This window comes from Lissotriton vulgaris, chromosome 5, assembly GCF_964263255.1.
Source record: "Lissotriton vulgaris chromosome 5, aLisVul1.2, whole genome shotgun sequence".
NCBI classification, from domain to species: domain Eukaryota; kingdom Metazoa; phylum Chordata; class Amphibia; order Caudata; family Salamandridae; genus Lissotriton; species Lissotriton vulgaris.
In genome coordinates this window covers 907,192,835-907,217,756 of record NC_141693.1, presented here as the reverse complement: position 1 = coordinate 907,217,756, position 24,922 = coordinate 907,192,835, and the positions used below count along the sequence as shown (strand labels likewise).

The following is a 24,922-nucleotide window of genomic DNA, read 5'->3' as shown; positions in this document are numbered from 1 at the left end:
CACCTAGCGCCTACCTGGCCTAAACAGATCTAGCCCTACCCTTGCCATGTTTCATGTTACTCGATGTCAACCCCACTCTTCCTGGCAAGAGTTCAGGGCCTCAGCTTCAATGTTGTCAAGTCCTACAGGTCTGAAATATGTCCCTCAGGCCGCTGTCTGTTCTCCTCCTGGAGAATACACAGCCCTAGTAACCTTAGGTACCTTAAGTATGACGACCAGCATCGAATCCATAACCAGGATAAGAGGAAAGAGTGTACTAAGACCTGGGGAAAAGGGCATTAGTAAAAACTTTTTTATTTTAACAAGTTTTGCGTCTGGAACTGGCCAAACTGCAACATTTTGATAGCTTAGATAATAAGGTTTATATAATCAGAAACAAAATAATCTGACACCATGAAGCTAAAGATGTTCATGAATTGCCAGAAAGGACATTAGTACCAGTCTATCCATTTTAAAACTCTGCATATAACCAATTACTGACTGGACAGTTTCCTGGGAGTTTCATATAGTACCAGATGATCAAAGACTGTTCACCAACACTCATTTACAAAAATTGTCATCAATGAAAGGGGAACTTTATGTAAATGTTCAGGTGTTGTAGATTCATCAGACAAGTCACGGGTAATAATAATCATAACTCAATAAGGATTCGGGCACCTTTACTGTGTCTGCTGTGAGATAATGAAATGCTAGTCGTTCAACATATGCAGCAACAAGTTTTGCCACTACTTTAAAAAGTCTGTGCACAGAAATGTGATAGCCTTACAGCTAGCCACAAAAGGTTGCCTGTCTATTGTAAATTGTTTAATTCTCTGTCACCAGTGCATTGAATAAAAAGTAGTAAATTCATCCAAGAAGAGGTAGTGGGAGGTCAATTTTGTGGTTTGCTTTGCCAGTTTGTGAATGCCTACAAACCATTGAGTTTATGAATATTTACTCACTCCTATCAGACCCTTTCCCACCCTACATATTGTTAGAGATGTGATCCAGCAAAGGGCTGTGTACTGGATCACCACCAAACATGGTGGGGTGTAGGGCAAATGTGTTTTCTCGTTAGAGGAAAAACACAAATAAGTGTGCCTTTCAATATTGAGCTGCTTTTCATTAGATATTTACGCATTGGGGAAATAGCAGCCTTTAAAATTCTTGACTAATGAAGGCTGTACGTTGCATAGTTTTCCTGGAATACTCAAGTGGAGTTTTCTGAAAAGTGGAAAATCCTAACCCCACATCCATGAGAACTAGTACTTTTACCAATGTAGATTTAGAGGCGTATTTATGAGAGCCCTGTGTCACTTTTGCACTACGTAAAGTGGTACATAGTGATGCAGGATTCTCAAAAAGCTATGAAGCCAAGCAGAGCTAACCTGCGTGGCTTTAAGCGACCTCATAAATTATGAGTAAGGCGATGCAGTGCAAATCATTGCGTCGCCTTACTCTGCATCGGGGAGGCGTTTCATGGGCATTGAAGTGTGCTTTCCCACACAACATCCATGGAATTTGACGCTGTACCAGATTTACAATGTGATGTAAACCTGGGGAAGCATCAAATCCGTACGCCTCCTGAGATGAGCGTAACGAAGAGAAATATGTTCATTTCTACTAGTTTTTTCCTCTTTACATATGTGCTGCATTCTGCAGCACACATGGAAAGAGGAAAATGCCTCGTAGGATTGTTATTATGCAGGAAGCTGCCCATTCCTGCACAAAAACAATCTGCCTGCAACAGAGGCACTCTTGCACCACGCTGCATGGGTGCCTACGTTGGAATTAGGCTGCCAAAACAGCACCAGTGCAGACTGAATGGACAGAAATCCACAGTATAGCTTAAATACGGTGAATTCCTTCCCTTTCACTTTGGCGTAGGGCAGCGCAGCAAGGTGCCTTGCTGCACCGCCCAATACCAACATGCCATAAATGAGGCCCTTGGGATAATGTTTGTGAATCTGACACAAATTCAGGTTCACAACAAAGTAACTCTCCCAAGACTCATGGGATAATGTTTGTGAATCTGACACAAATTCAGGTTCACAACAGAGTAACTCTCCCAAGACTCATGGGATAATGTTTGTGAATCTGACACAAATTCAGGTTCACAACAGAGTAACTCTCCCAAGACTCATGGGATAATGTTTGTGAATCTGACACAAATTCAGGTTCACAACAGAGTAACTCTCCCAAGACTCATGGGATAATGTTTGTGAATCTGACACAAATTCAGGTACACAACAGAGTAACTCTCCCAAGACTCATGGGATAATGTTTGTGAATCTGACACAAATTCAGGTTCACAACAGAGTAACTCTCCCAAGACTCATGGGATAATGTTTGTGAATCTGACACAAATTCAGGTTCACAACAGAGTAACTCTCCCAAGACTCATAGGATAATGTTTGTGAATCTGACACAAATGCAGGTTCACAACAGAGTAACTCTCCCAAGACTCATGGGATAATGTTTGTGAATCTGACACAAATTCAGGTTCACAACAGAGTAACTCTACCGAGACTCAGCTTAAAGTCTGGCTGCATTTTATTGTGTGCATTCTATTAAAGCAAAACATAGGTTTGATGTAACTCAAATTTGTTCATCAAACATTTTTAAACTTTTCTTTATATCATTTATTTCATCCTTGTTTAGTTTGGAATGCACCAGTGTGCTGGCGTTGTCCAGAAATTCGAATTAAATGGAAGTCGCTTTCTTGTAAGTATTAAAATCTATTAATTTTGAACTATTAAAATGGTTATTATATAACTGCTTACACTTTATAAACTGCACCTGATGTGTAGCATGACTACTCATTCAGACTCAATAATTCATGTCTTTTTTACAATATTTCATGGCTCTTGGAATTACTAGGGCCTCATTTACAAGGCTCCTGCCACACCAGAGCATCATTTTTTGTGATGCTTCGGTGGCGCTGTGTCCTGCTCCATATTTACAAGGCAACACTAAGTCACTTTGCGTGGCTTTACGCTGCCTTGTAAATATATTGTTCCCTTGTAATGGGTGATGCTGTGGGCATTTACGGCAACACCCATGGCTTTTTAGCACTGCCCTAGATTTAAAAGGAACCGTGAATCTGAGGCAGTGCCAAAAGCCTACGCCTCCCCTGCGGAGGCATAAGGGTGGCGCAATGAGGAGAAATAAAAGTATTTTCTGCAGCACACATAGAAGGAGCAAACTACCATCAATTTTTTTTTTTGTGCAGGAAGGTGTCCCAGATTCTGAAAGTGCATAAGAAACCATAGGAATGGTGGGAATGCACTACACAAATATATATTGCATAGCATAACTGATGCTTTCTAGTATCAGACAGTTGTCACTCTGTACTGTGAAGAAAATACTAATGTATAGCAGTGTCTTGGGATTTATTACAGCCTGAAGAAAGTCATATGACCAGTGCCACATTACGGAAACCTGTGCCTGGTGTGTTTTTCCTGGTATACTATTTTACCCATTTGCAAATGTCAGTAAAGTACAAAATTGCTTTCAGGTGAAGATGTAGGACTTTGCCCCTATTTTACATCTTTGTACCTGAATTGGGCATCTGGTGTTTTGACCTTTGGGCAGTTGAGGCCTTCTAAGCAGCTCTCAACAGCATGTGTTTTTCCATTTTTGTGTTTGGATTGGCATATTCTATCTTTTGGTGAATAAGCTGGAATTGAGCACATAGGCCATAACAATACTTTGTTATTCCACCTCAGTAAAGGTTTTAGACTTTGTATTGAAATGAACAGAAATATGTCTCCTTCAGAACTTCAGCTCAAGCTTTGCACCTCGTTATTTTGCTCTCTCTTCTGTAAAATCTCAGAAGTTCTAGCCTGTGAATGTATTTACTCTGACTGTCCTGTAATAAAGTCAGTGCTTAATTTGAGCTGGTGTTTCCAGTGCGCAGCATCAGCAGTTAATTGTCAACACAGTTACTTATATCATGACAGCCCACCACATGGTTGTGCTGATTGTCTAATTTTATGATGCGCACAACAGTTCTTTAATAAATCAATGTACATTAAAAATGACTAATACCTGCCACCTAAAGCTTATAGCTTTAGGTGGCAGGTATTAGTCATTTTTAATAGTTTGGGCGACACGTAAAAGTCATGTTTAATGTATATTAAAAGTCTGAATTGCCTCACTTGAAGGAGCGTGATGGCTAGTAAAGCATGTACTGTCGTTGGCAGCACTGGTGGGGCAATGCATGGTGCAATGCGTGGTGCAGCCTGCAATGGCCTCCTGAGAAGGGGCCTGGCTCTTATGTTTACAATTTAGGCACTGAATAAAGTGTATGTGTGCATATGTTCACACACGCTTTCCCTTTCCCAGTTTGTAAGGAGAAACGTTATATCACTCTTCAATGCACTTGTGGCTCTTGCTGTAGTGGCACTTTGCGATGAGAATCTTGACTTGTGCTTAAATACTTAACTTCATCTCTCACTTTTTCTAACTTTCTTTGGCAAGCCATGCTCCTTTGGATGCTGCTGGAACTTCCCTAATGGGTATTTCAAAACAAGGGAAACCCAAAAGGAATAACACTAGGGTCCTTGGGCAGTAATCTATTGTACAAAACAGGGGACCCTAGTACTAAAGGATCACATAAATAATAGACATATATTGAATAGTATATATGACCTTTGTCCAGCCGGACTGTTTTTTTATTTTTCAATATTAGGTAAAGGATCTGAATATAAAGCACACATTAATACAAAAGTGGGCACAACCTGTGACCCACATTAGGACAAGACAAAAACAAGTGACAAAAACAATTATGTAGAAAACTCACAAAAGCAGTCTGTACTCATTATTTAGTTTTACAGACTGGAATTCGATCATCGCAACCCATTGTTGTTCACAATTCAAGAAATCAAACCAACATATGGTGCAGTTAGGTCGACGACGTTTTGATGCAGTTCAGAGATACATGCATCATCATCAGGACAAAAACATGTTTTGTCATGCTTGTCCAAAGAATTATTTTTGAATAAAATGCCTCTATTGCGATTTACATAATGTTACACACATGTTTGAAAGAAAGAGAAATTAAGAATGGGAGAGAAAAAAACATGGACAGAAGATTATTCAATAGAGTTGACTAGGCATGAGTACACTATGTGTTTACATCAATCAACATCAAACTTATAAATGCTGTATCCGAATTTACAATGACATAGTGAATAGCAACGATTGTCTGGTGCATTTGGGCACATGCTAGTGACCATAAAACCGGGAGAACGTGTCGGTTATATGGTTTGGTTAAAAAACGACGCAGTGAAAGGGGTAAGTGCTTCTAGCTTTGTACGATAGTTTGGAGAAGGGTTTTGTGAAAACAAGCACATGCTTGTGGTTTTACAACGAAGCAGGAATGGCAATGTCCAATTGGATTTATTTAAAAAGGTCGGCGCAGTGAGGAGAAATTGTGGTGTAAACGGCGCGGTGTGTGGAGCAAGTGAGAGTCAAGGCGAGTACATATAAATAGTGCGTGAAGTGTAGGAATTAAAAAGAAGGCGCATTACTCAAGGCAGTTACCGCGTGAAGACTCAGATGAGAACCTCAGCATGTTTAGAAAATCAAAGCGGACAAGTATCTATTAAAACCGAAATACAGCCATTAATTTTTTACCGTGTTGAACGGTGCAGGCAGTGCTCAAAAGGGCAGTAATATATACTCACGATAACTTGGTGGTCGGGTGGAATAATACGGGGAAACTGAGAAAAAATACAATAATCAGCCTGACGTTTACACGGGAAGTAACAGTGCCGTGTATCATCACAAAACTTACTTAGTTTGATAGCTCAAGATGAGTACACGTGGCGGTCCGATTATCCATATTGGATTTCTAGGGGAAAATTGAGTAGACATGAGCTGGGCATAATGAGCTAAATTTAATCTAAGATAGGGGTCGGCTAGGAGCAGTACTTACACGTCAGTGCAGCATGATAGCAGGACGGTGGGTTTCTGGCGGTGATCGCTGGTTGGCGGGGAGAGGAGTCAGATAAATATAGTCGAGGAAGGACTGCATGCAAGAATCAGTGAATTGAGCGGCCATCTTGTAGTGGTGACAGTGATTCAAGTCGCAGTGATGTGAAAAGTGCCTAGTGAACATTCAGTGACATATCAAAAAGGATGCTTTTCAACTGAAAACTATATTAGCACCATACAGCAAAAACTGAACATGTTTTCATAGTAGGGAGGTCCAATCCTCAACTCTGTTCAGCCCCTTTCGTATACTGTCTGTTTTGAGGATCCAATGAAGCTCGACCTTGTTTAGAATTTGCGAAATGTCTGCTCCTCTTGGGGGTGCTTTGACTTGTGTAATCACAGTCCATTTGAAGTCATTCTCTGAGTGCCCTTTTTCCATAAAATGTTCCACCAAGGGTGCATTAGCAGTTTGACAGCGGATTCGGCTTCTATGTTGTCCCATCCGCAGCTTGATCTTCTGGCTGGTCTGTCCTATATATATCATCATGCATGGACATAAGATTGCGTATACCACATTATGTGAATTACAATTTGTAAAACAGTGCCTTTCATGTTTAATTGTGCCAAAGGTGAATGTTTTTCCCTCTATAGTAGAATCACAAGAAATACATTGACCGCATTTAGCATGACCTTTCAAAGTTGGTAAATTCCACATATCATTTAGGGTATTTCTCGAGTCAGATTGAGGAAGTGAGGCACAGACCAGGTGATCCTTTATGTTTTTCGCTCTCTTAAACGCAAACATTGGTCGTTCCAGGTTAAGAATACCGGCATTTAGAACTGGCCAACTTCCCTAATGAGTATGTTGGAAAATTGCCCTACAAATGGCCCACTCATTGAATGCTACACTAACCCCATATAGCTCTACTAGGCCTGTGACCCTGTCTTTATCCATTTCTATGCAGTCCCGCCCTACGCATTTCCTTGACACTATCCTTTGCCACAGCAGCGTTTCTGTCTTTATTCATTGAGCCACCTCCTGGATCCAAGTATATCTGTTCCACATGTTGTTAAAAACTAAGGGGGAGTCCAGTGTATGGGAGGTCTGTGCACAACTGATCTTCGGTATGTGCATGTATCGAATTGCTTAACGAAGCTGCTCTGCCAGTAGTTATTATGTGATGTGGAAGCTATGTGTCTAGAATGTCGGTCTACAAGGCCTCTGTAGTTCGACAGCTGTTTCATTGTCTTCAGCGCTATGCTGAGCTTTCCATGACTCTCTAGTAGAGGTATCCTAGTGGTGATCCAAACATCTGAAAAACAGTTCAGACATAATCACTGGCATTTCTTTAATGAGTCACAAAATGTTGAATGAATTTGATTTAATCCAATCCATGTCTAGTACATTTTTGGGAATGTCCTCCACACTAACCTCAATAAACATATGCCTGAATGGCATTACGGATAAACCTCATTGGCAAATCGTGTTCTTTTTTTTTGCTTCCCATACTACTGAATATCAACAAACACAATAATGGGATATAAGAATATCATGGGACAAAATATTGAAAGGTAAGTGCATATAGGGAAACATAGATTTAGTATTCCTAAATCCACATCTATGTACCTTGAAGATATATGTATCCCATAGGTACACATATTTTGAGTTACGTATAGAAAATCGAGACCTAGTTACCTGTCAATAATTTTTTTTAATATTTTGTCCTCAGTATTCTGCCCCTTTGATGTTGTGGCTTAGATATTTAGGTTGCTCCTCCTTTCCAGTGAATTGATGGGGCATTGAAATTAACAAATGCTGTCTCTTAGAAAGAACTGATTTGTCAAGAGTCAAATCCCAGTGCCAAATACAGCACCCACAAGCATGTACATTATATCTCAGTCCTCTCATATTGACTTGGGGCTTACTAATCAACATTTGGAGTTTTATTTCAAACTGCTGCCGCTATTTGAGCATTTTGCCTTAACTTCAAAAAGAGCTCCAACAATAAAGGGTAGTGAGTCAGACAAAGTGTCTCTTTGACATAAGGCTTTTCCTAATATGGTCAGGTACTTTTGCTGTGGTCTGAATCTCATTGGATGCAAATGAGCAATATATTTTTCAGCACATAAGCATACACTCAGGTTTTCTTCTAGAGGCGAGTGCTACTTCAAGAGTTAATACTTTTGCAGTCATAACAGTAAAACAAATTGGGATGTGCTACATTACCCCTGATTTGAGTCCAGATGTAAAGAACAGTGGGGCATATGTATAAAAAAATCCGATTTGCGATTCTCAAAAAGCGATTTTTAGCGAATCACATTTTGAGAATCGCAAATCGCGATGTAAATAAAAAGTCACAACTTTTTTGCGATTCCCTAAAAATCGCAGAAAAATCTGAGAATCCATTTTTTTGCTATTCCTTAAAATAAGAAATTGCAAATGTTGGGAATCTGCAATTCAGGTGCAGCTTGATGACATCGCACCCAGGAAGTGAGAGTGATTTGCTGCACCTGATTGCCTGAGGCAGAGTCAGAGGCTGTGAGGAGAGGCAGAGGAGTGAGCACAGCATTAGCAAACTGCTACAATGGAGTCATAGGACAAACAGAAGGACAAGGAGGATGCAGGAAGAAAAAGAAAATACAAATTTATCGAAAGGGAGCAGGAGGTGCTTATTGAGGAGATGGTGTGCAGCCTGAACTCTTATTTGGCAAGAAGGCACTCTGAGTACCTGAGTCCAGAAAGAGGAAGATCTCGCTGGACATACAGGTGAAGTTCTATGCAGTTGGTGTGACCCAGCGCACGGTCGAAGAGTTAAGGAAGCACTGGTATGACATGCGCAAAGGTTGAAGGAGAAGGTGGCAGCCAGGCTGTTGGAGGCCAACAAGACCGGGGGTGGAACATCTACTGCAACCGACTCAACACCCAATGAGGAGTTGGTGGAGTGAACCCTCCTGCCTGAGAGCGTCAGTGGTGTGGCTGACATAGACAGCTACGACCCTGCAACCACCAGCCAAGGTAAGATGCATGCTAAATGCAGCCGCACACATCACCATCCCATTCACACAGTCAGGAATGCACCAAACACAAACTACATATGTCACTCTGGTCCACGTTTTCAGCACACACACAGCAGTGCATCGTGGAGATGTAGTCAGATGCATAACAATGGGGCAATGAGACATAGCAATGTTAACGCAGTATGTGAATTCATGTAAAGGGGAAAAGTGAGAGATAGCAGTTAGCCAATACAAATTGAGAAAACTTTATTGAGTGAGAAATGCAGACAATGTCACAAAATCATAAATTCCCCTTTCCATCTGCAGCAAAAGCCAGGACAAAGGAAGAGAGCGCAGAGTGCGAGTAGTCTGAACATTTGGATGATCAGGCAGGTCATGGGAATTAGAAAGTGCACCAGTGTGCCACCACTGCCACCAGTGGAGGATGAAACACAGGCCACAGGGGAGGATGATGTACAGGCAGAGCAAGGGCAGCATGTGACCCAGGTGCGTGAACAGCACACACCCCAACATAGGGAGCTAGGAGCAGTGAGATGCAGGTCAAGGGCCAGGACCAGCTCTACCACAGACGAAGAGGCCACAGTGTTTGCAGGACTGGATGGCAGCATGCTGCAGATACAGCACCTGCAACAGAAATCAATGAGGTTCATTAACCATCAGCTGTGCACAATGAACGAAAGCCTGTGCTACATGGCGGGAGGGCATCATGGGCATGGCAGCTGCCATTCGCGAACTGTGTGTAACATTAAACAGTGGCCAGGCACAGGGTTAACCAATGTTCCAACATCCGTCTGCGCAGCTACACCAAGGCGGTGAACCGCCTGTGCACTACCACTAGCCAGCTGAAACATTGCAGCATCAGCATGCAAGTGGAGATGTCCCACTGCTGCCACATTGTTACGGAAGGCCTGACGCAGGTCTCCACTGCCGTTGAACAATAGCAGACGGCAAACACAGGTGGCCCAGCACTCATGGGCTCAGGGGAGAGTGAGGAGACATCCAGCAGGAGCAGTATCACCCCACCAGTGCCCGATCCAAGAAGGTGCAGTGGGAGAAAGGATGCAGCACCTGTTGACCCAAGGGAGGGCAATCAGCCCCCAGAAAGGGCAGCAGCAGTCCGTCCCAGAAGGAGGTGAATTTGAAACAATGAGTCACGCAAATGGGTGAGGCAACCCATTCCTACAGGACTCCAGACTTGCCTGACTACCTGCACTGTGGACCTAACATGTGCTACGTACAGCGATCCTCATGATGTTGGTCATACTCTGTGACAAATTTTCATCCTGCAGTTAGAGGTTCGAATTAACACAGATCTGCTACAAAATATATTTTGCCTCATGTCATCATTACTCACCTAGAAGTAGTTCTGTGTGATCTCACCGCATCTCTGCCGTCCGGCAGCTGCTCCAACTCCAACTGCTAGTCTGCCAGGGGGACCTGGGCCATCAACGTCCGATGTATCAGTATGACTCAGTTCTATTGGGATGCCTTTTTTCATAGCTATGTTGTGGAGCATTGCACAGGTAGCCACAATCTTGCAGCAGGTCTCAGGGCTATATTGGAGTGCTTCTCCGCTTTTATGCAGGCAGCGGAAACGGCTCTTCAGGATCCCAAATGTCCACTCTATTACACAGCGTGTAGATTTTGTGCACAGTTGTATCTCTTCTCCCTTGCATTGGCTGTGATTTAGGTACAGGTCAGGATGAAGTCCTACACTGCATATGCACTGCAGGAATGGAAACAAGGGGTGAGTCAATGTTCCACCCCCCAAAGATGTACTGTATGTAGGGACGTGTGCCATGCATTTACCTAGCAGGTAGCCCTCACCAAACTCGCCAGCATTGAGACGTCTGAATATCCCACTATGTCTAAAGATGAAAGAGTTGTGGGTACTGCCTGGGTATTTAGCTACAATGTCATTGATGATATGTTTGGCATTGCAGACGATCTGCATGTTCAGGGAATGGTATGATTTAAGGTTTCTGAATACATATTCATTGGTTGATGGGTATGTGAGGGCCACATGGGTCCCATATATGCAGACAATTACATGGGGGAATCGTGCAATCTGGTAGAAGTCCTGTTTAGTTTGCTATAATGCCTGTTGTGTGCTGGGGAATTGTATGAGATGTTATAGCCTCTGTACCATTGCATCTAAGAATGCATGGAAGAAGCGCGACAGGCCACTCTGTGAGACCCCACCACCACTGATATCACCCCTTGAAAACTCCCTGAGGCCAGTAGGTGCAGTGAACACAGAACCTGCACATGGGTCCTAATAGGATGAACAATTACATTTTATTTTATTTTTTTTCCTAAGCAGTTTTATTGTAAGTTTCTGTCCCCATAGGACCAGTGATTGGACATGTGTGGTGCTGGGCTAACTCTTTTTCTAATCTGGAATGTATTTACTACTGTTTTGGGTTCTTTTTTATTGTAGTAACTTTAGAAGTGCAGTTTGAGAATAGCAACAGGTTTACTGCTTTGGTGCTTGTTGACTGTCAATTCATAAACCCCTCCTATGCCCTCCCTAAGCCCCTCATTACTCCATCCTAAAGCCCTCTTAAATGCCCCTTTTTCCAGCCACTATCTCAGTTGCTGTCACATTTATTACTAAGTAGTAAACCTACATGTATGAGAGGTTTAGGTGGAGAGTTACATTTGTAGGTTATGACTTGAATTTTGTAGTAATAGTATTTTATATACTGCAAAATGGAGTTTGTAAATCCACACAATAATTAATATATGATACATTAATGTTTTTTATGTATTTATTAAACATTGATTTAAATGAGTTATTGTACTGTAACATTCAATTTTTTAGTTCTTGGTTAATAATAATAATTTAATTTACTTTTTTTTTATTTTGCATTAACATATTTTGTTATTATATGTCCTTTGCCATATGGAGGGCTCCCCCCCCCCCCATAGCGCAGACCTCCGCCTACATGTGAAAAGATACTAGTTGTAACTTTACATTCCTAGCAGGCTCCACCTCATGTTAGGAGGAGGTGAAGACATGTAAGTCTGCACCTAATAGTAAATGGTGAATAGCAAAAAAGTGTACAATTACTTCTAGGGCCAATTGTAACTATTCACTGAGTAAATCTAAAATTGAAAATTTATATTCGTGATTAGGTAGTCCAGTATTTAACAATGTATCTTCTGAAGGATTCTTTTTCGAAATATAAAAAATGTGGCCGATTATTTTTTACAAAATAGATTGTTTATTTTTGTTTTGCTCATTTCTTTGCATCCACTCTAAGATATTGCAAAATCTCCTTGTTAACCATGAGACAGTGGCAATGTATTATGTGGTTACTTCCTTCTCATTTGCAATAGAGGTGGTGAATAGTTGCCTATGTTTACGGCTATGGCTTTAAGAACAGCACTCTAGTTCCTTTTCTGATTCTCGTAAAAGAAGCTGTTTTGCATATTGCTTTTTCCCAGTAAACGTTTTATGCTGAGGTGACTATAAGAAAGCTTGTTTTGTGGTATAGATAAGATTGTATGCTCTGCCTATAGTCATCATTATGAAGTCGGAATATACTCAGAGAACCTATTTAAAAAAATCACACTTTCAACAAGTACACCTTCATTGTTCTTTTGGTCAGTTTGAAACCACATGAGCTCTGTGGTTCAGTTCGCATAGGTCAATAGTTATTGCGCCACGTTATGAAATATCTTTATGCCACCCCTATTTTAGCAGAGACTGGCATTACAGAGATAACAGCGGCTAAGAGACAAATGCTGACTGTACGTGAACTTTGCGAAAGCTCATAAAGAGCCATGTTCCAAATCAAAACATTTGGTTTTAAATAGTGCGTTCCCGCACCTGGTATTGGTTGGGTTTGGGTATGGAAGTAACACCTCCCTCCCACTTCGCCAGGCAATGAGGCCCTAGGCTGACAACCCCCCTCCTAGAAGAAAGTAGAACCTCACCCAACCACCATGGTCGAAGCAATGTTATGCACAACCAGATTGCTTATGTATACTTATGTTGCTATTGCTGAAAGCCCTTTTCATTGTTCTATTCAATTTTAGAATCTACTTTACACAAGTGTACTAACCTTTTCGTAGGACTCATTGAGAGCTGAATTACCTTAAGATATACAATTAATAGAGATCTAATACAAAAGTCTGTGACCTTGTGGCTTTCATCCCCACGCCATAAACTTGTGTAGTAATGTATTATTTAAATATTAATATTATTCATTTATTTGTTTTTCTTTCTGCATATTTATTAGTCTTGATATGCTAAACACAGCTGGGCCTGCCCCACAGAGCTAGGATGGTACAGAAGTAAAAGGAGTCATTGGGGATAATCTTGTGATGGGAATGTAATTAGCAGACACAGGGTGCTCTTTCATCCAGGGCAATGCTACCCCTTTCAGGAACCACTAGTTATGTAATTGAGATAGCTTAGATTAGTACCCATCCTTAAGGAGGGCAGACCAGCACATTGGACAGAAGAGGTGTGATGTGCTTAATCAATTGGGGTGCTGGTCGGTGTGTACTGAGTGTGTCGTATAATGGTCTATTACGTACCGGTAATCTTCATTACTCCGGGTCCCATTGTTCTCGTCCCATTCATTACAAAGAGGAGATAACCATCCCTCAACAGGAAAAAAGACGAGAGGAATGCTGGGACCCTAACCCCGCCCCTCCCAATGGGAATACATAAGCAGCACTTACCCAGCATTCCGCCTGAACTACCAAGCCCCCTACAGGAAGGCCGGTCGTCCGGGAGGGAAGGCAGGGAGTATGAATGAGATGAGGACAATGGGACCCGGAGTAATGAAGATTACCGGTTAGTAATAGAGCATTACCCCAGGTCTCTCCTGTCCTCGTCCCATTCATTACAAAGTGGAGAATACCAAAGCAGAAAATCCAGCCTTCCAAAACCCACAAGCACACCCAGGAAACCACACCAAAGGCAGCAATGCAAAGAAAGCAAAAGGGAAAACCAACAGAAACCCCACGCAGAGCACCCATACAGAAGGGTGCCCCACCAAAGCAGGGATGCACCCACCAAGATAACGAGGCACACAACCAACAGAGGTCATCCGGTACACACCACTGAGATTTGAATATCGTAGAAATCTCGATACAGTAGTAACATTGGCCTGGCACCTTTGTTCTATTGACCAGAGTCTCTTAAAAAGCCATAGTAACAGGATCAAAACACAAGTGTGTCCGAAGATAGCCAAAATTTCCAATCCTTTCAAATTTGGGTGACATTTCCCACAGGACCAAATCATCTAACACCTGAAAACCTGTGATATGTCACAGTACCAGCAACTGAAGCTGCATGCACAGCAATTACTGACTGCTCTAGAACTCCAAGAAAAAGACCTTACACTTACCAACATTGCACCTATATCCAACTTTCACATTTACATTGATAAGGATTAGAATCTACATCTGTTTTAAAATGAATAAAGAAAATCTATACTAGAAATGGCTGTGACCCTGTAAGACAAGTCCGAATGTACATTACATTACCTAATTCTCCTCCCCCAGAGTTCTCCTAAACAACTGGGGCTTTATTCACCAAGCCTAGGTCATTTGTCGATTTACAGACATGCAAATGACTCTCAATACCTCTGATCCGATTACTATAAAGCACCGGTTTTGGTCAGCAGAACCATTGGACCTCATAAAGGGTCCATAAGAAAATCAGCAATATCTATGCAGGAGATTCAAGCAGGTCATCTCTATGCTCCTGGTCTTCCTGGTACGCCCAAGTGTGCTTGACTGCTGCAGCATCAAGAATAATGGGGTGACTCAGTGTCCCTCAGAATCTGGGCATCTAGAATATGTGCTAAAATTGGTTCTGTTTGGTAAGTAATTGCTTTATAGTTTTATCAACATATGTACCAAAAAAAGGGAAACACACCTGATTGAACGACTCAAAATCAATATATTGACATCTTGTTCCATTGTTTTAGTTTGTGTCATAACACAGTATGGCTGTCACAAGCAAACACAAATAATTGAAAGCAACGACAGGGTGACTTGTAAGTGATTAGGTGATCTGGAGGTGACAAGGTGCTATGAGTGAACAAGATATTTACAGTGCTCTACAAGAAGTTTCTAAAATGTTAAGATCAATAAACATATGTCCCTAAACACACAAATCTCCAATACGCCTATTACAAATTCCGTTTTTTGCCTGAGGTGGAGAGCGTAGGGCATGGATTGTCGGGCCACATCGACGTTTCGACCCCGAGAAGTGCATGATTGCGACGGAGTCACGGCTGGTCTTCTTCAGGACAAGGGGGGACAGCCTGTTTGGACAAGATAAATCAAACATAAGTGGGGTGTGTTACACATAGTGCACAAAAGGACTGATGGTCCGGTAGACCTACCAGTACGGGTGGTATGGGAAACCACTTGACGTCTTATTTGTAGAAGCGTATTCCGCCATTTGGTTGGATTCTGAAATAAGCAAATGAGTAAAAGGGTAAGGGAGCAATTAAGGTGACTCGGAAAAGAATATCTCATGTTAGATAGTAAAGGGAAGTTACCTTTAATGTGGCAGAAATGAATCTCATGCCTAAATTTGATATATGTTGGCTTGTACCATATATGTCTAATGGAACTTCTATTCCTTGTTTTGATTTTAAAGCTAGTGACTGGGTCATTAAACTTCAACCTACTCAAATCTTCCTTAAGTTTGACTTTTAGATTTCTTGGTCGCAGAGCTGGGTATTGCCAGTATGACGAAAGGAGAACTATGTAAAAATATTTTAATATTGTCAAAGAATAGAAGTTTGTGGCAGACAAGGTTCCTCCTAGTGTTTCTGATAATTTTGATATAAAGCTCCATCTTGTGGCTATCCAGGAGTTTTTAAACAATGGTGCGAGATAAAATCATTTTGATTCTGCTCTTAGAAAGAGGGGATCTGTAGATAGTTGTAGCATTCTTCAAAAAAAGGCTCATTAATTTAGAATTTCCCATACATCACCCCCATTAAAGGTAGATGAAAGTGCCTGTATTCTATAGATCTCAAAAGTACCAACAGCATATCTCACAAATTATTTTTGAAAGCTGAGTATTGTTACACATTGGCATCTCTGTGCCGCTGTGCATGTGGTGAGCTAGTGAGCCCAGCTAACCTCATCTGAGAAACGAATCACAAATTAGTGTAACAAGTGTGCTGTAATTAATTTATTTACATGAATTTTAAATGCATGGAGATTGCCTTGCCTCTGATTTATGACCAGATTTTAAAGCAGACCTCTCGTAGTGCCCAAATACTCAATTTTCTTCCATGAAACATTGCCCATATGTTCTAGATATGATAGTAGCTACATCTGGAATCAAGGGGAGCTGTACAACCTTCTGCTTGTAGTAGCATCTAATTGGTTAGTGTTTTGTCCAGTCTTTTGTAGGGAGGGTTCCTGCTTTCCAATGTTGTTTTATTCGTAAAGTGTACTTACACATTGTACATTGAGCTGTGATATATAAAAATACATAGATAGATAGATAGATAGATAGATAGATAGATAGATAGATAGATAGATAGATAGATAGATAGATAGATAGATAGATAGATAAATAAATCTTCCTATCCAGCCTAGCAGTATCACCATCTACTGTACAAAGTCTATCAGTCACCCCATTGACAAATAAATGAAATCATCCGTGGTGTACACCCTTTTCCCCCATAAAGGTGCATTTCCCCAGCATACCATCCCTCACACTTGCAAAATGATCTTGATGTACGTGAAACCATCACAAGGGTGACGGTCTACATGTCTGTGTACTGTTCCTGATTGGCAGAAGTAAAGCCTGTGCAATTGATTCCGTGCAGTTTCGGATTTGAATTGGTTCTATGTGAAGCCATGTGGATATGCAGAATGCTCCAGTGACTGCCACCCTGTGGCACCTTTTGGTGCCATGGCTGGAATGGTGTCAGCAGCTGCTGAGGCGAAGGTAAGTGGATGACCTCAGAGAGAGATATGTAAATGTGTGAAGTTTGAGTCTGTCAGCAGACAGGTATATAGGTCAGGAGCTCTGTCGTTTTTAGTGCTGTTGATGATGCCTTCATAGCTTAGCGCCTGGGATAGCATTTGCCTTGACAGCACAATCTAAGGACTATCTCAGGCTTAGTCCTAGAGAGATACCAGGCTGCTGAAGAGGTAGTCTGTATTGGTGCGCCAACTCCCAACCTCAGAGTACATCTGCAGGCTGAGAGGTTGATGCTATGTTGAGAGGTGAGTCACTAGGATTCCAATTTTAGTGGCATTCAGTCAGGCGTGGACGCCATTTCCTTCATAGTACACTGCATGTGCAGATAGGACTGAGAGAGAGTGAAAAATGGCTAAATTGCATGGGGTGTTAGTGGAGGGTCATTTGCTACTAAATACCGAAAAGTGAAGAGAAAGTACTGTTATCTCAGAGAAAGGGGATCCATACTTTAGCCATAGAAAAAATGCCGAAGTCTTAAGAGGAGAGGGATATCATTCATAATGAGGAATTCTTACAAGGATCTGGTCAAGGTTTAGTCCGAACCAAAATGAGTAACGCATTGACCATGTATTAGAAGGTGCGCACATTTTCCCTAAGCATCAAACGTATTTATATAATGTAAAATCCGTCTCTTAAAATTCATTACGATTTAATCTTAAGTAAGACGATAAGCTTATTGAAAGCTTATGCAAAAAGACAATTTTTAGTAACAATACTCTTGAATGAACATAATATTTGAATGAACTTGCCATGCAGTTTGAAGCTTGAGGTTTAATGAAATTGAGAATTTTACACCCGGAACAGGTGTGGACAGTTTCTTAACCCTGAGGACATTACACAATAGGTCATGTTACGTTTATTTAAATTGCACACGACTCACCCCCAAAGGAGTATCTCAGCCCAGAAGCCTTCTGACAACAGGTAGTAATCAATGAAAACAATCCCTAAAACAGTTCAGTTTGGGGTAATTTCCTAAATTTAAGATGATCCATGCAGACACGTATCTGAACTGGGAGGGCATTCCAATAGAGAGGGATTTAATCTGAGGCATTGTGAGCAGCCTTTTTTCTCGGGTTCATAGAGCCTTTCCAGGACTGTCAAGGGTGTGCTTCGAATCTAAATATCAATCAATCAACCAGTCAGGATGTTTTAAAGCATGGCTACTCACCCATGAGGGTCTCAAGGCGCTGATTGGGAGGCTGTTGATCGGTCTGGGCGTGGAGATTCAGTCGGAAAGCCAGGTCTTGAGATCCTTCCTGAATTGGGTAAGCGACTGGGATCGCCTGAGGTAGAGGGGCAAGGTGTTCCAGGTCTTGTGGCGAGGTAGGAGAAGTCATCTTCCTCCAGTTCTGACCTTGTGAATCCCTGGGACCGTGGCCAGGGCAAGTTGGGTGGAGTGGAGTTGGCTGGCGGGTATGTAGAATGAGAGGTAGTGATTCAGATATGCTGGTCCTGCGTCGTGGAGAGCTTTGTAGGCATGGGTGAGGATGAATATGCATATGTTGTCTTTCTCCATCATTAGAACATTGAAATGTGGAGCACCCCATTAAATACAATGGAGTGCCTTGAGCTTCTACGGGCCAGGAAAGGCCCGCAAAGCAACATTCCAATGTTGTTTCACAAAGCCCCCTCGGAGCCCGAGGGGATTTAAACCTCCTCTGGCTCCAAGAGGACTTTGTTTTATTTGTTAGAACATTCTGCCCTCTAGTGGCAGAATGTTCTATTAGCCTTATAGCCCTTCGTAGCTGGGCTATACCGGCTATTAAAGTCATGCTACCTTGTTAAAGGCCCTCTCCTTCGGCGCGGGCCTTTAACGCTGGAGCGGGCCTTTAACATCCAGTATAGCCTGCTACGGCGGGCTATAAGGCTATATTAAATCACAGTAAATGCATCCATTTATTAGGCAAAATAGAGGCACTAAGATGTATAAAATATGTCCTGATAGCAGTCCGAATAAATAGCGTAGCATATTCTACGGGGTTCATATGAATGACAAGGACTCGGTCAACTTAGTCTCATCTGTGCTGAAGGAGTGAAGACATATCTCCTGTTTCCAGGCATCATAAGTTCCTAATGGGAAACCCCTTCAGGGAAACACAACACATGGAAAGGGAAAGTGTGACAGTTCCTTGTACTTATAGCAATATGAGAGGAGTGCTGCACAAAAAAGGCAGTAAATTCGAATTTGGAAATAACTTCTGATGCCTTTGTTTTCATGACCTTGACACACCATTGTGAATCAAGGGGATGGGGCGATGGGAAGTGGCGCCCCCACCCCGAATACTGATGTGGTGCCAGCATACCTAGCATACTTCCAAAGAGAGACAAATATATCTTAAATTCTCAGCAGAGCCCTGTAATCTGTTGGGGGAAAACTTAGAGGAGCTTTCCTTGAACTTCCACAGAAAACGCCACTATTTTCCAAGTTAACTCAGTTCTATACTCTGCAGCGCTAACTGCTTTGTGAGGCTACATTTTATACCTTCACTTCAATTAGGAATTAGAATTAGATAATGTAAAACTTGCTGATCACATTTGTTCCTTTCAAGTCACGTTATTGCATACAATTTGGGGAAGAAGTGTTGGCACCAATTAGAGATGATACATCGTGTGTTTAAATTCATAAGGGATCACTTTTAGACACACTCTTAATATATACACATGGAATATTTTGACGGCTACCAGGACCAGACAAATTAACAGTAAGGGGGAAGATTCCACTGTGCAACAGGTGCGGATGCACTGAGTCCGAGAGGTCCGAGGGGTCAACTGAACCCTGATGAAGGCTGTATTGCAGTGCTGTAACAGCGGCCAGGCGAGCTCATTTCCTTTCTTGAACTAGAGTCCATTACCCACTGCCTCTGCCACTGTGAACATGCGCATTCAGAGGGGGCTTTCAGCTGTACAGAAGTTGACAACTCTCTTCTACATTTAAACCAAAAAAAAGCTTTGGATATTCATCATAGAATGAAGTATGTTGGTTTCTAGGAATGTGAGTAGCGGAAGATACAATTTAGGGGTTTGTCATAGTCTTCACAAACATAGGAAACAGAAACAAATGCGGGTTGGACACAAACAGCATTAGGGAGCCCTTTTGCAAAGTCCTAGGAAGAGTGGCCAGTCAGAACCCTCACCCACAAGGGCAGAGTAGCATGTGATCCAGCGTTCCTAAAGCAAAACTGTCTCACAAACACTACTCATCTCCACAATACTTACCATTAATCGTAAATCATTGCCAAGGCCCCTAAACTTACGAGACAATTTTTGAGCAACTGCATCATGTGACCTAATTAATCAGAACTATTCACAAACTATATACACATTTATTTACAACTGCAGTTTATCATTTCTTCCATGGTTTTAAAAACATATGTCGTTTAATTAAGTCACAAAGGCGAATGAATCAACTAATGATAACTAGACCATGAATAAACAAGACCAGCTTGTCATTTCAAAATCTAATTTTATTAACTTTTCATTCAAAGAAAGAGCATTTTTTCATAAAAAACTTCTTTATTCGGCAGCTTCACTCTGTTAGGAACATCATCCTTATAGCTGGTACTTGGCAATTCGTCTTCTTCTTCTTCTTCAATTATTTCCAATCCACCAGTTTCAGAATTTTCGTTCCTCCTTCCAGAGCTTCCAGTCCGCTTTTCAATACTCTCCTGAGCTTGATTCACTTCTTGATCAGACTCTTTTTCTGCTTCTTTTTCTAGCAGATCTTCATCATTTTCAGAGTCTACTGTCACAATTTCTAGATCTTTTTCATTCAATGCCTCATTCGCATTTGAATCTTCCAGATGTCGACTTCCTTGTCGATCTTCAGGATCTGGATATCCTTCAGGTTCTTCTTCAGAATCCGAATCAGTTGTTGTATCACCTTCTTCGTCAGGATTCTCAGGTGGTGGTACTCGAATGGTATGACTAGCATGTATCCACCTCTTCAAACCTCTACACTTTACTGCATTTGTTGTGACAAGAATCACCTGTCTTGCCTTCTGCTACCTGGGTACCAGGCAATTTCTTCTTCGATGAACCTTTGTCCTCACCCAATCTCCTGACAAAAGATCATGAGCCTGTTCTTTTTCTTTTGTAAGTACTACAGTTCCCACCTGATGAAACACAGAAGTCAACACATCAGATAGGTTTTTGCAGTAGTCCATAATTGCACTATCATTTATACTTAGAACTTTTTCAAATGGAACACATGCTTGTTTCATTACTCTGCCCATCAATATTTCGTGTGGGCTTAAACCAGTTTTTCTATCTGGAGTACTTCTCAAAGACATCAGAACAAGTGGAAGTGCATCAGTCCACTTCATTCCTGTAGCCAAACACATTTTCGCAAGCCTATTCTTGATTGTACCATTGACTTGCTCAACAACACCTGATGCTTCTGGTCTGTAAGCACAGTGTAGCTTTTGTTTTATACCAAGTGCTTCACAAATCATTTGTAAAAATCTGTTTTCAAAATGTGTGCCACGATCAGTTTCGACCGTCACCAGAAACCCATACCTAGGTATGATTTCTCTCAAAAGCAATTTTGCTACAGTAACTGAATCATTGTGACGAGTTGGGAACGCTTCCACCCATCTTGAAAACAGACAGATTATGACTAAGACATATCTTAATCTGTTATGGGGAGGCATATCAATGAAATCCATCTGTAAAAGGTAAAAGGACCACCCTCCCGTCCTATGGTTCCCAAGCTTACAACTGTTTTTCTGTTCGGATTGATCTGTTGACAGATCAAGCATCTCTGGCAAAAAGATTCTGCAATCATTCTGAATTTTGGATTGTACCATGTCTGCCTAAACAACCTGATCATTGAATCTCTTCCTAAATGTCCTGGACCATGATACATTCGGGCCATGTCAGCAATCATGCAGTTTGGCATTACTGGCCTGTCATCTTTGTAAACCCAAATTTCATCTTCATCTCGCTGTCTGCAACCTGCTTTTAACCATGTGTCTTTTTCCTCATCATCTGCCTCATCTTGTAAATCTTTCACTCCTTGCCATGTCTCAACTACAGATGTTAGCATAAGTGAGTTCAAAACATGTTCATTGTCTTTTTCCCGATTAATGGGCATATTATTCTTTGCACAGAATTTGGCGATTTCATCAGCATATGCATTTCCTTTTGTCATGTAATCGTCTCCCTTCTTGTGTACTGTACATTTTACTACAAAAAACACAGTTGATGGACAGAATGCAGAACAATGTCTTACATTCACCCCAGTACAAAGATCTGGGCCTAAATCCATCGTTTTTTTGCACTCCACACCACCCTAGGTCAGACACTGGCTATATGCAAATCAGCCTTGACCCTGTGCCTCATGGGAACAGTCCAGCCCGAACTACCAAGCCATGTCTTTCCTAGACCGGAATCAAGCATCCAAGGACCGGTTTCTGACTATCAGCCTTCTTCAGCCTGGATACCTTGACTCCAGTGATGTGGAGAGCCTGGGACTCACGTCTGAGCATACCCAGCCCACTCGGGGTGAAAATTGCAAAAAACACAGTTGATGGACAGAATGAAGAACAATGTCTTACATTCACCCCAGTACAAAGGTCTGGGCCTAAATCCATCGGGTTTTTTGCACTCCACACCACCCTAGGTCAGACACTGGCTATATGCAAATCAGCCTTGACCCTGTGCCTCATGGGAACAGTCCAGCCCGAACTACCAAGCCATGCCTTTCCTAGACCGGAATCAAGCATCCAAGGACCGGTTTCTGGCTATCAGCCTTCTTCAGCCTGGATAGCTTGACTCCAGTGATGTGGAGAGCCTGGGACTCACGTCTGAGCATACCCAGCCCACTCGGGGGGAAAATTGCAAAAAACACAGTTCATGGACAGAATGCAGAGCAATGTCTTACATTCACCCCAGTACAAAGATCTGGGCCTAAATCCATCGTTGTTTTGCACTCCACGCCACCCTAGGTCAGACAATGGCTATATGCAAATCAGCCTTGACCCTAGGAAAGACATGGCTAGGTAGTTCGGGCTGTACTGTTCCCATGAGGCACAGGGTCAAGGCTGATTTGCATATAGCCATTGTCTGACCTAGGGTGGTGTGGAGTGCAAAAAAATGATGGATTTAGGCCCAGATCTTTGTACTGGGGTGAATGTAAGACGTTGTTCTGCATTCTGTCCATCAACTGTGTTTTTTGTACATTTTACTACAGCAATTTTCTCTGGTAGCTGAATGCCGTCAATCAGCCTTTTGATCAATTTTGCATTTCTGATAGGTGTTCCCGCAGAAGTTAAATAACCTCTTTGAGAACAGAGATGACCGTAGTCATGGACTACGACATATCCATACTGACTATCAGTCACTATGGTAATTTTCAACTTTTGCTCTTTCACATGCACGAATCAAAGCAATCAATTCCGCTATTTGAGCTGAACGAATTCCTGTGAGACAAGAAGCTTCAATTATGTCTGCAACTGTACAAACTGAATATGCTACACTCAGAATGCCCTCATCTGTCCTCAATCTGTCATCAACAAAATAAACAAAATCCGATTCAGTTAAGGGAACATCTTTAATATCCTGCCTAGGCGCTTGGTGCAATATTCTAAAACATCCAAGCATTCATGATCAATGTCATTTTCATTCCTGATTTCTGTCACAGTACCATCAGGCAACAATGTGGAAGGATTTAAATTCACACATCTAGCAATAGAAACATTATCTGATCCCAGAATAACTTTTTCATATTTTGTCAATCTGTTATTTGTTAAATGTTGAGTCTTGCTTCTAGTGAGGAGAATCTCAACTGAATGAGGCACATATACTTTAACAGGAAACCCCATTATTATCCCTTCACTTTGTTCCAGACTCACACTTGTTGCAGCTACTGCTTTTAAACAACCTGGTAAGGCTTTTGCAACAGGATCAAGAACAGCTGAGAAATAAGCAATTGGCTTTCTCAGTTTCCCATGTCTTTGAATCAAAACTGATAATGCACATCCTTCCCTTTCACTGCAATACAGCTCAAATTCCTTCTCATAGTCTGGCATTCCTAATGCGGGAGCTTCACACAAACTTCTTTTTAATTGCTCAAAAGCCTCTAACCCAATTTCTGTTAGCGTAATCGGGTCTTTTATGTCTGCTTTTGTCAGTCTCTGTAATGGTTTTGCAATCACTGAAAATCCACTAATCCATTGACGACAATAACCTACCATTCCTAGAAACAGTCTGACCTGTCTCTGTGTTTTTGGAGGCTGCATTGCTTGAATCATTTTTATTCTTTCAATTGTCACTTGTCTAATTCCTTTTGCAATTCTGTGACCAAGATATTTTACTTCTTGTTTGCAAAACTGTAATTTTGCAGGAGACACTTTATGTCCCTCATCTGCCAAATGATTCAAAAGAGTAATGGTATCTGTCACACAGTTGTCTTGTGTTTTTGCAGCTACAAGGAGATCATCAATATACTGCACTAATGGCGATTTTCCAGGCAAATCTAGATTTTCCAAGGATTTCTTTAGCAACTGATTAAAAATAGATGGACTTTCTGTATACCCTTGAGGGATATGACACCATGCTAAGATACGCTCTTGGAATCTGAACGCAAACATTTGTTGGCTTTCTGGATGCAATGGAACAGTAAAGAATGCGTTACAAAGGTCAATGACCGTATACTATTCTGCATCATGCGGAATCTGATATAGAATTACCGCTGGGTTTGGTACAACTGGGCAACATGGAACAACTATTTGATTAACCTTTCTCAGGTCTTGAACAATCCTGAAAGTTCCGTTTGGCTTTTTGATTCCCATGATCGGTGAATTACATGGACTGCTATCAATCTCTTTTAAAACACCTTGCTTTATACATTTTTCAATCACAGGTATAACACCTTCAATAACTTCTGCTTTCATTTTATACTGAGGAATGTTTGGATAATTTGCTCCTTGTCTTACTGTTATTTTTACTGGGTCTACATGTTTCATCAAACCCATTTCATCTCCAGATAAATCCCAAATTTTAGTATTG

General features: G+C 41.6%; 1 protein-coding gene across 6 annotated transcripts in view; it reads left to right on the top strand.

Moving 5' to 3' along the window:
- BLNK (B cell linker) overlaps nucleotides 1–24,922 on the top strand; it is an 833,130-nt gene that overhangs the window by 55,323 nt on the left and 752,885 nt on the right. For all 6 annotated transcript variants that reach the window (XM_086922513.1, XM_086922514.1, XM_086922516.1 and 3 more), the window contains exon 2: nucleotides 2,641–2,703. In XM_086922513.1, the coding sequence (XP_086778639.1) occupies nucleotides 2,641–2,703 (63 nt within the window). The remainder of the gene's footprint in view (nucleotides 1–2,640; nucleotides 2,704–24,922) is intronic.